The 13683-nt window shown below is 45.6% G+C and overlaps 2 protein-coding genes across 4 annotated transcripts in view; one reads left to right on the forward strand and one right to left on the reverse strand.

Annotated features, from left to right (window-relative positions):
* LOC144692666 (kinetochore protein Nuf2-B-like) overlaps positions 1-8008 on the reverse strand; it is a 52583-nt gene extending 44575 nt beyond the window's left edge. Inside the window, exon 1 of the mRNA XM_078561750.1 lies at positions 7883-8008. The gene's annotated coding sequence lies outside the window, so the exon portion shown is untranslated. The remainder of the gene's footprint in view (positions 1-7882) is intronic.
* A 2763-nt stretch (positions 8009-10771) lies between these two features.
* The window catches only part of uhmk1 (U2AF homology motif (UHM) kinase 1), a 142656-nt gene continuing 139744 nt past the window's right edge, over positions 10772-13683 (forward strand). For all 3 annotated transcript variants that reach the window (XM_078561758.1, XM_078561759.1, XM_078561757.1), the window contains exon 1: positions 10772-11219. In XM_078561758.1, coding sequence (XP_078417884.1) covers positions 10781-11219 — 439 coding nt within the window. In that variant the 5' untranslated portion in view covers positions 10772-10780. The remainder of the gene's footprint in view (positions 11220-13683) is intronic.

Consider the following 13683-nt stretch of genomic DNA (forward strand, 5'->3'; position numbering starts at 1 on the left):
TAACCTCACAGCCTGGCATATCTCCCACTGTACCATTACCACCAAGCCAGAGGATCAACCCTGATTCAATGAAAAGTGCAGGAGAGCATGCCAGGGATACCTGGAGGGCAGCACCTAAGTATGAGGTGTCACCCTGGTGAAGCTACAACACAGGGCTACTTGTGTGCCAACAGCATAAGCAGCAAGTGATAGAGATAGCCAAACAATTCCACAATGGACAGATCAGGTCTTAGCTCTGCAATCCTGCCACATCCAGTCATAAATCATGGTGGACAATTCAATAACTCACTGGAGGAGGAGGCTCCACAAATATCCCTATCCTCAATGATGGGGGAGCACAGCACTTCAGTGCAAAACACAAGACTGAACTATTCACAACAACCTTCAGCCAGAAGTGCCAAGTGGATGATCCATCGCGGCCTCCTCCAGAGGTCCCCAGCATCACAGGTCTTCGGCCAATTCGATTCACTCCATGCGATATCAAGAAACGGCTGAAGGCACAGGACACTGCCAAGGTTATTGGCCCTGACAATATTCCGACAATAGTATTGAAGACTTGTGCTCTTGAACTTGCCGCATTCCTAACCATGCTGTTCCAGTACAGCTACAACACTGGCATCTACCCAGCAATGTGGAAAATTGCCCAGGTATGTCCTGTACACAAAAAGCAGGACAAATCAAGCCTGGCCAATTACTGCCCCATCATTCTATTCTCGATCATCAGTAAAGTGACGGAAGGGATCATCAACTCTGCTATCAAGTGGTACTTGTTTAGCAATAACCTGCTCACTGACGCTCAGTTTGAGTTCTGCTACAGTCACTCAGCTCCTGACCTCATTATAGCCTTGGTCCAAACATGGACAAAAGAGCTGAACTCCCAAGGTGAGGCGAGAGCCACTACCCTTGACATCAAGGCCGCATTTGACCGAGTGTGGCATCAAAAAGAGCCCTAGCAGAACTGGAGTCAACAGGAATCAGGGGGAAAACTGTCCACTGGTTGGAATCATACCTAGCACAAAGGAAGATGGTTGTGGTTGCTGGAGATCAATCTTCTCAGTTCCAGGACATCACTGCAGGAGTTCCTCAGGGGTGTGCTAGGCCCAACCATCTTCAACTGCTTTATCAATGACCTTCCTTCCAACATAAGGTCAGAAGTGGGGATGTTCGCTGATGATTGCACAACATTCAGCACCATTCATGACTCCTCAGATACTGAAGCAGTCCAAGTTCAAATGCAGCAAGACCTGGCTTGGGCTGATATTGGCCAAGTAACATTCACGCCACACAAGCGCCAGGCAAAGACCATCTCCAACAAGACAGAATCTAACCATCGCCCTTTGACATTCAATGGCATAACCACTGCTGAATCCCCCACTATTAACATCCTGGGGGGTAACCATTGACCAGAACTGAATTGGACTAGCCATATAAATACAGGTCAGAGACTAGGAATCCTGCAGCAAGCAACTCACCTCCTGAATCGCAAAAGTCTATCCATTATCTACAAGGTACAAGTCAGGAGTGTGATGGAATACTCGTCACTTGCCAGGATGAGTACAGGTCCAACAACACTCAAGAAGCTTGACATCATCCAGGACAAAACAGCCTGCTTGAGTGGCACCCCATCCACAAACATTCACTCTCTCCATCACTGAACCGCGGTTGCAGTGTGCACCATCAACAAGATGCACTGCAGAAACTCACCAAGGCTCCTTAGGCAGCACCTTCCAAGCCCATGACTACTAACATCAAGCAGGACAAGGACAGGAGACAAATGGGAACACCTGAAGTTCCCCTCCAAGCACCCATCATCCTGACTTGGAAATATATAGTCGTTCCTTCATTGTCACTGGGTGAAAATCCTGGAACTCCCTCCCTAACAGCATTGTGGGTGTACTTATACCACAGGGACTGCAGCGATTCAAGAAGGCAGCTAACCACCACCTTCTCAAGGGCAATTAGGGATGGACAATAAATGCTGGCCTAGCACAGCGACACTCTCATCCTGCAAATGAATAAAAAAACTAGAGGCTCCAGAGAGAGAGAGGGAAACTCTGCTGAGGATTACAAGTCCTCAGAGGGAGGGCAACTCCACCAAGGGCAACAAGGGACCCCAGTGAGAGGCCAATTCCCAAAAAGTGCCATGGGTAAAAGGGTCCAGAGCAAGGGCAGCAAAAGACCTGAGAGAGAAGACAACAAAAGGCCCAGTGCAGTGGCAACAGAAGACGCCAGAGTGAGGGTAATGGAAAACCCCAGAGAGAGGGAGCTAAATGACCCCAGAGCAAGGGACACAAATGACAGTGCGGAGTGAGCAGACGGCTACAAATGAAGCAAAGCTACCTGATGTACCTCAAAGAAAGCAAAACATGCAAAAAGCCAATGAAGCTGTTCTACAAGAAAATGTTCACATCAGAGCTGAACTGGAAGCGCAAGATTCAAGCTGGGTATATACCTCTGAAAACGCACGATTATCTGAAGTCTTCAATGAACCATGCTGTTCAAGATCTACACAAGCAAATTTTAGAGATGCCATAAAGGTACCCGGAGGAGATAACAACCCTCAATTCCACAGTTGGCAAATCAAAGCAGGAGTTGGCAAAACTTAACCAGGTGTACAGCCAGGCAGAACAGCAGGCAGAAAAAGCAAACATAAAAGTTGTGAGCATGAAAGATTCCTTAAAGAATCAATATGTAGCCATGGAAAAACACGAGGAGCTAAAGAGGATGTTGAATATTACTTCAGAAAAAGCAGTGTTGGAATTATCAGTAGCAACAAAACCATGCACTGAAGTCCAGAGTGAGTGAATTGGCAAGAGGTGAACAAGAAAATAAAAAGCTGAAAAATCTGATTGTCCTTCAAGATCAAATCCAAAAGCAATGCATAACCATTCAGCAACATGGAGAAATAAAGATTGTCCTAAACAGCAGAATGGAAGCACAGCTGAAGAAACTCATGGAGACTATGCTGAATTATAGGAAAACTCAAGATGAAGCAAGCAAGCTTCGCAAAGAATAGGAGAACAATAATCTTCACATGCTATAAGGTTCCATCAGGACAAAGTTTATTCTTCTGGAAAGTTACGAAGAGATGCAAAATGAATTTAACATCACTCTGAATAACCTGAAGAACCAGTTGGCAGAGAAGGTTCAGCAATGTTCTATGTTTCAGGAGGAAGCCAAAAGCTACAAAAAACAGACTGAAGAGCTGAAGAAGCAGTTGAAAGGAAAAGAGGAGGCATTGAAAGGAAAAGCCGTTAAACGTTTCAAAGTACGAGCAGATAATGAAGCCATGCATTGCACAATTACACAACTGAAACAAGACAAGACTTTACCAGAGAATCTCAGTTCTCATATTTTAATCTGTTCAAAGTCTTGTCCATTTCTATCCACGTAACCTCCTCCAGCCTCCATCCTTCTGAAACACTCCACTCCTCTATTCACATCCAAAGCCTTCCGTTTCTCCTCCCTCCTTTAAAAAGTCAAATCTTGCAGGCAAGCTTTGAATCACTCAACAGCTTGAATTTGTGAGTTGCATATAATTTGACAAAACATCCCAAGTTACTTCATTGGGGTTTAATCAGACAAAATTTGAGACAGAGTCATGAAAGGAGATATTCCGGCAGTGGTTAAAGCGTTAGGTTTTTGGGTGCATCTTAAGAGGAGGAGAGAGGTAGAGAAGGTTGGGAAGGAATTCTAGAGCTTATGACCTAGATGCTTGGAAGTACAATCACCAGAGGGGTGAAGGAATCATAGAACTTTACAGCATGGAAGGAGGTCATTCAGCCCATCATGTCTTCCCAGGAAGACAAGTAGCCGTCCAGCCTAATCACACTTTGCAGCTCTTGGTTATAGCCTTGTAGGTTACGGAACTTCCAGTGCATATTCATGTACTTATTAAACGTTATGAAGGTTTTTGTCTCTTCCACTCTATCAGAGAATGAGTTCCAGATCCCGCCATCCTCTGGGTGAAAAAATTCCCCTTGAATCGTCTCTTAACCTCATACATCTTACTCTAAATCTATATATACCCACTGGTTCTTGACCCCTCAACCAAACGGAACAGGGCCTTCCTGTACACTTTATCAAGATCTGTTATAATTCCATACACTTCAATTAGGTCTCCCTTCACCCTCCTCCCAAAGAAAACAACCCTGGTCTAGCCAAAGGCTTTCCTCATAACTAAAATTCCCCAGTCCAGGCAACATCCTCGTAAATCTCCTCTGGACCCTCTCTGGTGCAATCACATCTTTCCTACTGGGCAGTAACCAGAATTGCATGTAGAACTCCAGCTGTGTCCTAAATGGTGTTTTATACATTTCCAGCATAACCTCCCTGCTCTTATATTCTATGCCTCAGCTACTGAAGGCAAGTATCCTACTGTATATGCTCTCTTGACCACCATATCTACCTGTCCCACTACCATCAAGGATCTGTAGACTTGTACTCCAAGGTCCCTCTGTTCCTCTATTTTTCTCAGTATCCAATTATTTGTGTATTCCCTTGTTTTGTTAGCCTTCCCAAATGCATTTTTTCCACACTTCTCTGAAAGAACTCTATTTGCTGATGTTCTGTGCATTCATCCATTGACATCTTCCTGCAGCCTATAGCTTCCTTCATTACCAACCTCATAGCCAATTTTTGTGTTGCCTAAAATTTCTTAATCATATCCCTTATATTCAAGTCACTGATATATACCACAGAAAGCAGGTGACCTAGTGCTAAAATGCTGCAGAATCCCACTGGACACAGCCTCCCAGTCACAAAAGCACCAATCGACCATTACACTTTGCTTCCTGCCTCTGAGCCAATTTTGGATCCAACTTGCTACTTTGCCTTGGATATCATGGACTTTTATTTTCATGACCAGTCCACAATGTGGGTCCTTATCAATAGCCCAGTTAAAATCTGCATAACTCACACCAAATGTACTACTTTCATCGGCCCTTCTTGTTACTTCCTCAAAAAATTCAGTGTTAGTCAGACATGATCTTCCCTTAACAAACCCACACAGACTGCCTTTAGCTAATGTGTCTTTCTAAATGAAATCCTGTCCTTTAAATTTTTTCCAATAATTTTTCCACCATTGAGTTGACTGACCTGCAGTTACTCAGTGTATCCCTTTCTCCCTTCAATGGTACAATGTTAGCTCTCCTCCAGTCTTCAGGCACCACATCTATAGCCAGGGAGGATCAGAAAATGATGGTCAGAGCCCCCCGGTTTTTCTTCTCTTGCTTCCCTTAATAGCCTAGGCTGTCCATATCTGGGGATTTATTCACTTTCACATATATTAAACCTCTTGATACTTGCACTCTCACTATATTAATTTCATCCAATACACTGTAAAGGCTCCAGCCCAGAAATCTATTGCTCAGAAATACCAGTTGTCCGGAAATTTTTTCAACAGACCAAACAGTTTGCGTCATCATTTTAATACAGTACTTTGGGAGCAGAAACATCAAGATTCAGTATTTGGATAAGTAAAATATTTTTAAATTTTGCTTTATAATGTTTTATCACATGTTTCGGGTATATATTTATATCTACAGTATTTTCTGGTTCACATACTTCTGGTCAGGTATTCTAACATTCTATAATCCAAAAAATTCTGAAATCCAGAAATAGCTTGGTCTCAAGCTTTCCACACTGGAGAGGTCACAGTGCATTTCACACTCCTCCCTGGTTGTAATGTTTGTATCATCCCTCCCTTTTGTGAAATCAGATAAAAAGTATTCATTAAGAACTATACCAATGTCCACCGCCTCCACACAGGTTATCATTCCGGCCCCTAATAGGTCCTGCTCTTTAGTTATCCTAAAAAATTAGGAATGCACAGGAGGCTAGAACTGGAGAAGCATAAAAGTTCTGAGGAATATATGGCTGGAGGAAGTTTCAGAAATAGGAAGGGAAAAGGCTATAGAGGGAAGCAGGGTCAATGTAGGCCAGCAAGCACAAATGATTATGGGTGATGTACAGAACTAGGAGACAGTTAGGAAGGGCTTTGGTTGATCTGTAATTTATCCATCCCTGGCTCCCAGTTTTTCATGTGGAATTTGAACACTGAAATCTGACGAAGCATGTTGGCACTAATGAAACAAAGGCAGTTTTGCGGATCAGACATGTCCACAGGATGGAAGATGATTGCATACCCAAGGATCTTCTGTATGGTGAGGTAGCTGGAGCAAGACGTTCAGAGAGGCACTCAAGGCCTTATGGATCTTATTAGCTGGCAAAAGAGGGAAATGGCAACACCTCCTGTGGGCTGGCATGCACTGCCACAAAAAACAGTGGCTACAGCAGAACAAAAACAAAAATACCTGGAAAAATTCAGCAGATCTGACAACATCTGCGGAGAGGAACAAGTTAACGTTTCGAGTCCGTATGACTCTTCAACAGAACTAAGGAAAAATAGAAAAGAGGTGAAATATAAAGTGGTTTAAGGGGGGGGGTGGTGGGACAAGTAGAACTGGAGAGAGGGTGAAGCTCAACGCAAACTGGAGGAACAGCACCTCATCTTCCAACTAGGCACTTTACAGCCTTCCAGACTGAATATTGAGTTCAACAATTTTAGATCATGAACTCTCTCCTCCATCCCCCATCCCCACCCCCTTTCCGATCCCCCTCTTTTTTTCCAATAATTTAGATAGGTTTTTCTTTTCCCATCTATTTAGATTATTTTTAAATGTATTTCCATCCATTGTTTTATCTTTGCCTTTTAGCCTGTTTTGATCCCTTCCCCCCACCCCCCCACCCCACCCCCACTAGGGCTATCTGTACCTTTATTATCACATTCCTTAGATAATATCACCAGCTTTAACACCTCTTTGTCCTTTTGTCTATGACATCTTTTGGTTATCTCCACCTATCACTGGCCCTCTCTCCAGCTCTACTTGTCCCACCCCCCCTTAAACCAGCTTTTTGTTTTGGATTTCCAGCATCCGCAGTTTTTTGCTTTTATCTTAGTGGCTACAGCAGCATGGCTACAGGCGCCAACACCAGAGACAACAACCCACAATGGCACCTGGCATCTTCATGTGCAACTCACCACCACCTTCTCAAGGGCAGTTAGGGACAGACAAATACTGGCCCAGCCAGCGAAGCCAACATCTCGTCAATGAGTAATAGGAAAATAGGAAAAAGCACTAGTGGCAGCCCAAAAGGAACATGAGAGAGGCAGATTTGTTGCTGACATACAGCAATGTTGTGGATGGGGCAGGTAAATGTAGTGTGATTATAGCCTCTCAAAGACTGGCCTTCACAACCATCAGCAAAGGTGTCATATGAAGACATCTAAACAGATTGTTTGCTGCGTCTGTCATCTCTCAGAGATGAAAGGATGGCCACATAGTTCCCCATCTAGTTTCCAGTTACTTGGCTGTTGGACACTCAATGCCATTCTTTATGTTTAGGAAATTATAAAGATGCAAAATGTTGTTAATGCCCTTCATACAGCCTGGTATCAAAATTGTCCCCCTCACTTCTGCATTGAAGATTTATCCCACAGAGAAGCAATGGGGTTTCAGCTGAAACTTTGACGCCCCAGTTTAAATTCAGAGACTTGTTCAGCTGGATAATGACGTCATGTCGCTAACCGAGCATGCGCCGGAGGCCGGCTCTCCCTGCCCACCCTCCCCCCCCTCTGGAAAAAGTCTGTATTTTATACGTAAAGATTCTTAACATTGCAATTGCGGAAAGCTCGTTGCAAAAGGTAAGGCGACATTACATAAACCAGCGCAAAAAGAGAAAAATCCACCGGCCGCAGTTGGCAGAATTAATTAATTAATTAATTCACATTCAAACACACCCCTCCCTTATCGCAAAATAACAGCCTGTCTAAAACTCCCACAGAGAGATTGACGAAGGCACCGAATTAACGGGAACATACCGCCTGTAATCCCAAGCTTGTTCTTTGCTGAATTTGTCCCCGCTCCAACCGGCCGCTCCGCTCAAAAATTCAACTTTGGCGCTTCCAGCATCAACTGCCAGCGTGATGAGCTCACGGCGCAGGCGCGACCAATGGCTGTTCACCGGCCGGAGCGCCAGGAGGCGCTGTGTTTCCCCCCCCCCCCCTCTCTAGTGACATCAACCATCAACCATAATACATCAAGCCTCAATCAAGTGTTGAAGGAAGGGCCACAACCAATAAATCCCAAACCAAATAATAATAGCCCAATGCTGCGGATGCTGGAAGTCTGAAATAAAATTGGCCCGCTGAGTTTTCCAGCATTTTCTGTTTAAATGCAATACTTCCCACACCTACTACACTTTAGCCGTGTGAGATCACCGGTCACTTAAAAGATGCCCTAAGTGTGCCATTAGACACCGTGTGCTCTTTCTCCAGGGGTGTCTATGCCTGCCCCCATGGAGCGGAGTTACAGGGGTCAGTGGAAGCTCCGGTGTCACGAAGCTGCGATAGAACACAAATGGAGGGGCACAGAAGGGCAATAAGACTGGCTAATGTTCACAAAAGCACAACCCAACTAAAATGATTTACAAATAAAAGCTTAGCTTCATGGACTGCGTCTGTCCAGGCAGGTCATAGTCGATCTTTGTGGACTGCTGCAGGAAGAGTTGTGGCCACTGGCATGTGATGGCCATCCATTGTCAGTGGCAATGAAGGTGACCATTGTGTTCAACTGTCTTGCTTCAGGAATGTTCCAGGGATTATCTGGAGACATCTGTGGAATCTCTCAAAGCAACCATTGCTGCATCAAGCAGGTGATGGATACCATGTACCAGAGGACAAGAACACAAGAAATAGAAGTAGACGTTATGTCCAGGACAAGGCAATACATCAGGTATCTCACTGATCAGGACAGTTAGGCCAAGAGGGCGATTGGATTTGTGGCCCTCGCTGGATTCTATCAGGTGCGGGGATAATCAACTTCACAGGTGTGGCCACCAAAATAGCCTCTTTAAAGTAATTGATTATATACGTAGCATTTTTCAGATATTTTGTTTTCAGGCGGGTGGAGATGAGCTGCTGTATAAACAGGACCTTATTTAAAGACAGAGCCCCTGCATTCACCTTAGCCAGGATGCAAAGACTCCTGTTTGTCAGTTGTAGCTCAGTAGGTAGCACTCTCATCCCAGAATCAGCAGATTCCCAGTTCAAGTTCCATTCCAGCATTTGAGCACAATGATCAAGTCTTGACACTCTGGTGGTCTGCTGTACTGTTGGAGGTGCCATTATTCATGGCCGTATCTGCCTACTCAGTGAGTGATACTATTTGAAGAAGAGCAGAGGAATTATCCCTGGCGTCCAGGTCAATATTTACTCCTCAATCAAGATCACCCGAAACTGATTATCTGGCCATTATCACATTGTGGTTTGTGGGGGGTTGCTATGTGTGAATTGGCTGAATTTTGTATCTTACAACAATGACTACACTTAAAAAAAGTACTTAATTACCTGTTAAGTACTTTGCGATGTCCTGTAGCTGGTGAAGGTGCTATAAAAATGTAACTCTAAAGATGAAGTTCAATGCAGAGAAACGTGAAATGATTCATTTTATTAGGAAGAACATGGAGAGACAATATAAAATAAAGGGTACAACTGGAAAGGGAGCAGAGTGTATATGTGCAAAACAAAAATAAAAAATACTAGGAAAACTCAGCAGGCCTGACAGCATCTGTGGAGAGAAAGACAGAGTTAACGTTTTGGGACTCAAAACGTTAACTCTGTCTTTCTCTCCACAGATGCTGTCAGACCTGCTGAGTTTTTCCAGCATTTTTTGTTTTTGTTTCAGATTTCCAGCATCCGCAGTATTTTGCCTTTATGCATATGTGCGTAAGTCATTGAAGGTGACAGGATAGATTGAGAGAGCAGTTAATAATGCATACAGCATCCTAGGCTTTATCAATGGGGAATAGATTATAAATGCAAAGAAGTTATGTTAAGCTTATATGAAACACTGGTTCGTCTTCAGCTAGAATATTGCCTCCAGTTTTGTGTGCCGCACTGTAGGAAGGATGTGCAGGCATCAGAATGCAGAAAAGATTCACAGGAATGGTTCCAAGGATGAGGAACTTCTATTATGAAGATCAATTGGAGAAGCTGAGCCTGTTTTCCTGCTGAGAGGAGATTTGATAGAGGTATTCAAAATCATGAAGAGTCTGTACAGAGTAGAAAGGGAAAAGCTGTTCCCACACATAAAAGGATCGATAACAAGAGGGCACAGATTTTAAGTAATTGGCAAAAGAAACAAAAGCAACATGAGGAAAAACCTATTCACGCAGCGATTGGTTAAGGTCTGAAACGCACTGCCTGGCAGTTCAATCATAGCATTCAAAAAATAATTAGACTGTTATGTGAAAAGGAAGAATGTGCAGGGTTACGGGGAGAAGAGGTGTCAGCTGTGGCTCAGTTCATAGCACCGTCGCCTTTGAATCAGAGGGTTGTGGGTTCATGTCCCACTCCCGGAAACCAAGAACTGTGAATGTACTCGAAAGAGTTACAATCTGTGACAGTTGATAACTCGAAAGAAGTTACGGGAAGAAGTCTGATTTAACCCTTATTGTGTTAATTTAGTTTATTGTTTTAACTCTGAAAGAAGTTACGGGAAGAAGGCAGGAGAATTGTGTTGTGAATTACACGTTGGGACAGCCGCCGCATACACGATGGGCTGAATGGCCTTCCTCTGTGCTGGAAGTAATGTTGCTGCCTGTATGGGCGGTGACATTTTGTTTGACAAGCACCGGATTGTCAAATCAAAGCCCAGGAACGTTCTGCGTCAGCGTTTGTTTTTCATACGTCAGAAGGGAGGGTGGGCCGAATGCGCGCATGCGCGGTGCTCATTTCCGGCCCAGCCTGTCCGTCAAGCGGCTGCAGAGACACGGAGCCTGCGGCCTTGTTTACAGGCAGGCGGCCTGCCGAGCCAGCCGAGCCGAGAGCTCAGTGAGCCTGTCTCCTGTCATGGCGACCTACATTGGGGCGAGGCCCAGACCCCCGAGGCCCAGGCCCCGATACCATGGGGGCGGCTGGTACCCGGAGCCCGAGCGGCTCGGCAGCAACCTGCCGCCGCTGGGCGTCTTCCAGGCCCACGGGCGGCTTTGGCGGGCGCAGCGCTGCCTGGGCAAAGGTTCATCGGCCGCCGTCTACCGGGTGACATCGGGGTCGGCTCGGGCCGCTGTCAAGCAGTTTGTCCACGACACCAAGTCAGACTACGGCTTCCTGACCGAGAGCGGAGTCCTGGAGGATCTGCAGGGACACCGGAATATCGGTAAATGGCGGGGCCGGGCGGGGCGGGCGGGGTGGGGTGGGGGCCGGGGACGGGGACGGGGCCCCGGGACTCCTACCGACGGAGCTCAGGCTGCACCACAGTCAGTGAAGCTGGGCGCTGTCAGATTTAATCAACAGCCCCGGAGACACGGCCGGTGCCAGTCCCCCCGGAGACACGGCCGGTGCCAGTCCCCCCGGGAGACACGGCCGGTGCCAGTCCCCCCCGGAGACACGGCCGGTGCCAGTCCCCCCGGGAGACACGGCCGGTGCCAGTCCCCCCGGAGACACGGCCGGTGCCAGTCCCCCCGGGAGACACGGCCGGTGCCAGTCCCCCCGGAGACGCGGCCGGTGCCAGTCCCCCCGGGAGACACGGCCGGTGCCAGTCCCCCCGGGAGACACGGCCGGTGCCAGTCCCCCCGGAGACACGGCCGGTGCCAGTCCCCCCGGAGACACGGCCGGTGCCAGTCCCCCCAACGTTAACCTGTGCTTTTCCCGTTCAGGTGCAGCCCGACTGCCTTTCACTTTATCACTGGGATAAGTGATGGAGGTTGAGTGTTAGGTTGACTTGTAGGTTGCAAAGCTAGTAAAGCAAATGATGTAATGGTAAAACTGGTTTAATTGTGCTCTAGTTAGCAAGTTCATGATTCTGTTTTGATTGATCTACCCTAATGAAAATCCTTTGGGGTTACTTTCCATTCTGAAGAAGACACATATTTGAGTCAAAACATTTGTTTTTCTCTACAAATGCTACCATCCTGCTGAGTTTTTCCAGCACTTAATTTTTATTTGGGATTATTTTGTCTGAATTAAATATGTGCTAATACCCGTGGATGGCAGGAGAGAGTCAAGGGCCTTAAATGGTCTATTTCTATTTGTACTATGTAATGCTCAGTAATATTGGATTATATTGACTCTAATGCCCTCTCACAAGGCAGTAAACTGAAAGATTCCGATGGCATATGGATTTTGTAGCAGGACATAGCTTCATGTCATTTTGGTTCGTTACATTGTGTGTATTTGATGCATGCAGGAAGCAGTCTATACACCTTTTAATTAGGCAAATTAATATTACAGTTGCCGTTCCATTATTCTGCTTGCTCTCTCAGCGTTGTTTCTTCGTTGTGCTCAACGGTTGCAGGCCCACTGGTGGCTAGTTAGGCCTAAACATGACCAGATTCTCCCACAGCAGGTGCAAATGAAAGTGCAGTCAGCCAATTTGATCTATCCTTCTCCCCCTCTTCCATGTTAGGTTTTTGCTTAGTCTCAAAGGTGTTTCTAGCACTCTGGATGTAGCGCCTCCAGGCATCACAATTTAGGGCCTACGCTTCCCACTGGCGATGGTTGATGTGGCACACAGAGAAACTTCTTCAGGGACTCCTTGAAACATTTGCATGGGGCCCCTCTGTTCCATTTGCCAGTGACCAACTCTCCATGCAACACAATCTTGGGCAGCCAGCTGTCATCCATTCGGGCAATGTGATCCGCCCAAAGCATTTGTTTTTGTAGGAGGATAGCCTCAATTCTGGAGATGTTAGCTGTTTCCAGGACTTTAGTGTTTGTGATGTGGTCCTGCCAATGAATCTTGAGGATGCTGTGGAGGCAATGCTGAGGGAAGCACTCTGGAAGGCAGCACGGGACCCATGATTTGGCACCATAAAGGAAGGTGGTGAGGACTATGCACTTTGAGGCTTTATACACTTTGAGTTTGGCCTGTGCTCTGAAGCTGTGGTTGCTCCACGCTCGATTATAGTCTGCTGAATGCGCTGTTTGCTTTGGAAAGCCTATTGTCCACTTCCTTGTCTGTGGTGGTGTCAAAAGAGACGACACTTCCCAAATAGGTAAATTGCCTGGCAGCATTCAGTTGATTCCCTCGGTGACAATTCTTGGTGGTTTATACTTCTAGTAGAACAAATTGAAAGGCTGGAATTTCCTTGGTCAAACTATGCTGATCTTGGCACATGCAATTTTTGCCAAGAAGTCTTGTGTAGCCATTCAGCATTTGGCCAGATTCAAAACCAAGCTGAAATCAGTGTAAGCAATCATGTCCCCAATAAAGGAGGGGATACGCCATCATTTATTTATTTACATCTCTTACCTTATTGATGTGATTGTTTCCAGCTTGAATTTTCATATTTATAGATTAAGCACAGAAAGTATGCTAGCTTTTAATTTTTTAATGAAGCAATTTCTAATGCAAGCAAAAACGTTCAAAGATCTAGAAGGTACAGTACAGAACTTGATGAGAAATGTATCAAGTATCAGAAGGGTACCGTCAGGTTCAATTGCACCTAACCTTTTAGGAATAAGTTTGCAGCTTTTCAAAACTGACATAAATGAAATATACTTACATTTAAGCACCTTTTGGAAGCAGTGTTGAGTTAAATGGGGTTTTGGCAATGAGAGCCAGGATTGTGGAAGTGATCAAGAAATGCTGTGCGTTGTGTTTTGGTGTAAACTGTTTACAG

The sequence above is a fragment of the Cetorhinus maximus genome, chromosome 17 (genome assembly GCF_964194155.1).
Source record: "Cetorhinus maximus chromosome 17, sCetMax3.hap1.1, whole genome shotgun sequence".
Taxonomy (NCBI): Eukaryota; Metazoa; Chordata; class Chondrichthyes; order Lamniformes; family Cetorhinidae; genus Cetorhinus; species Cetorhinus maximus.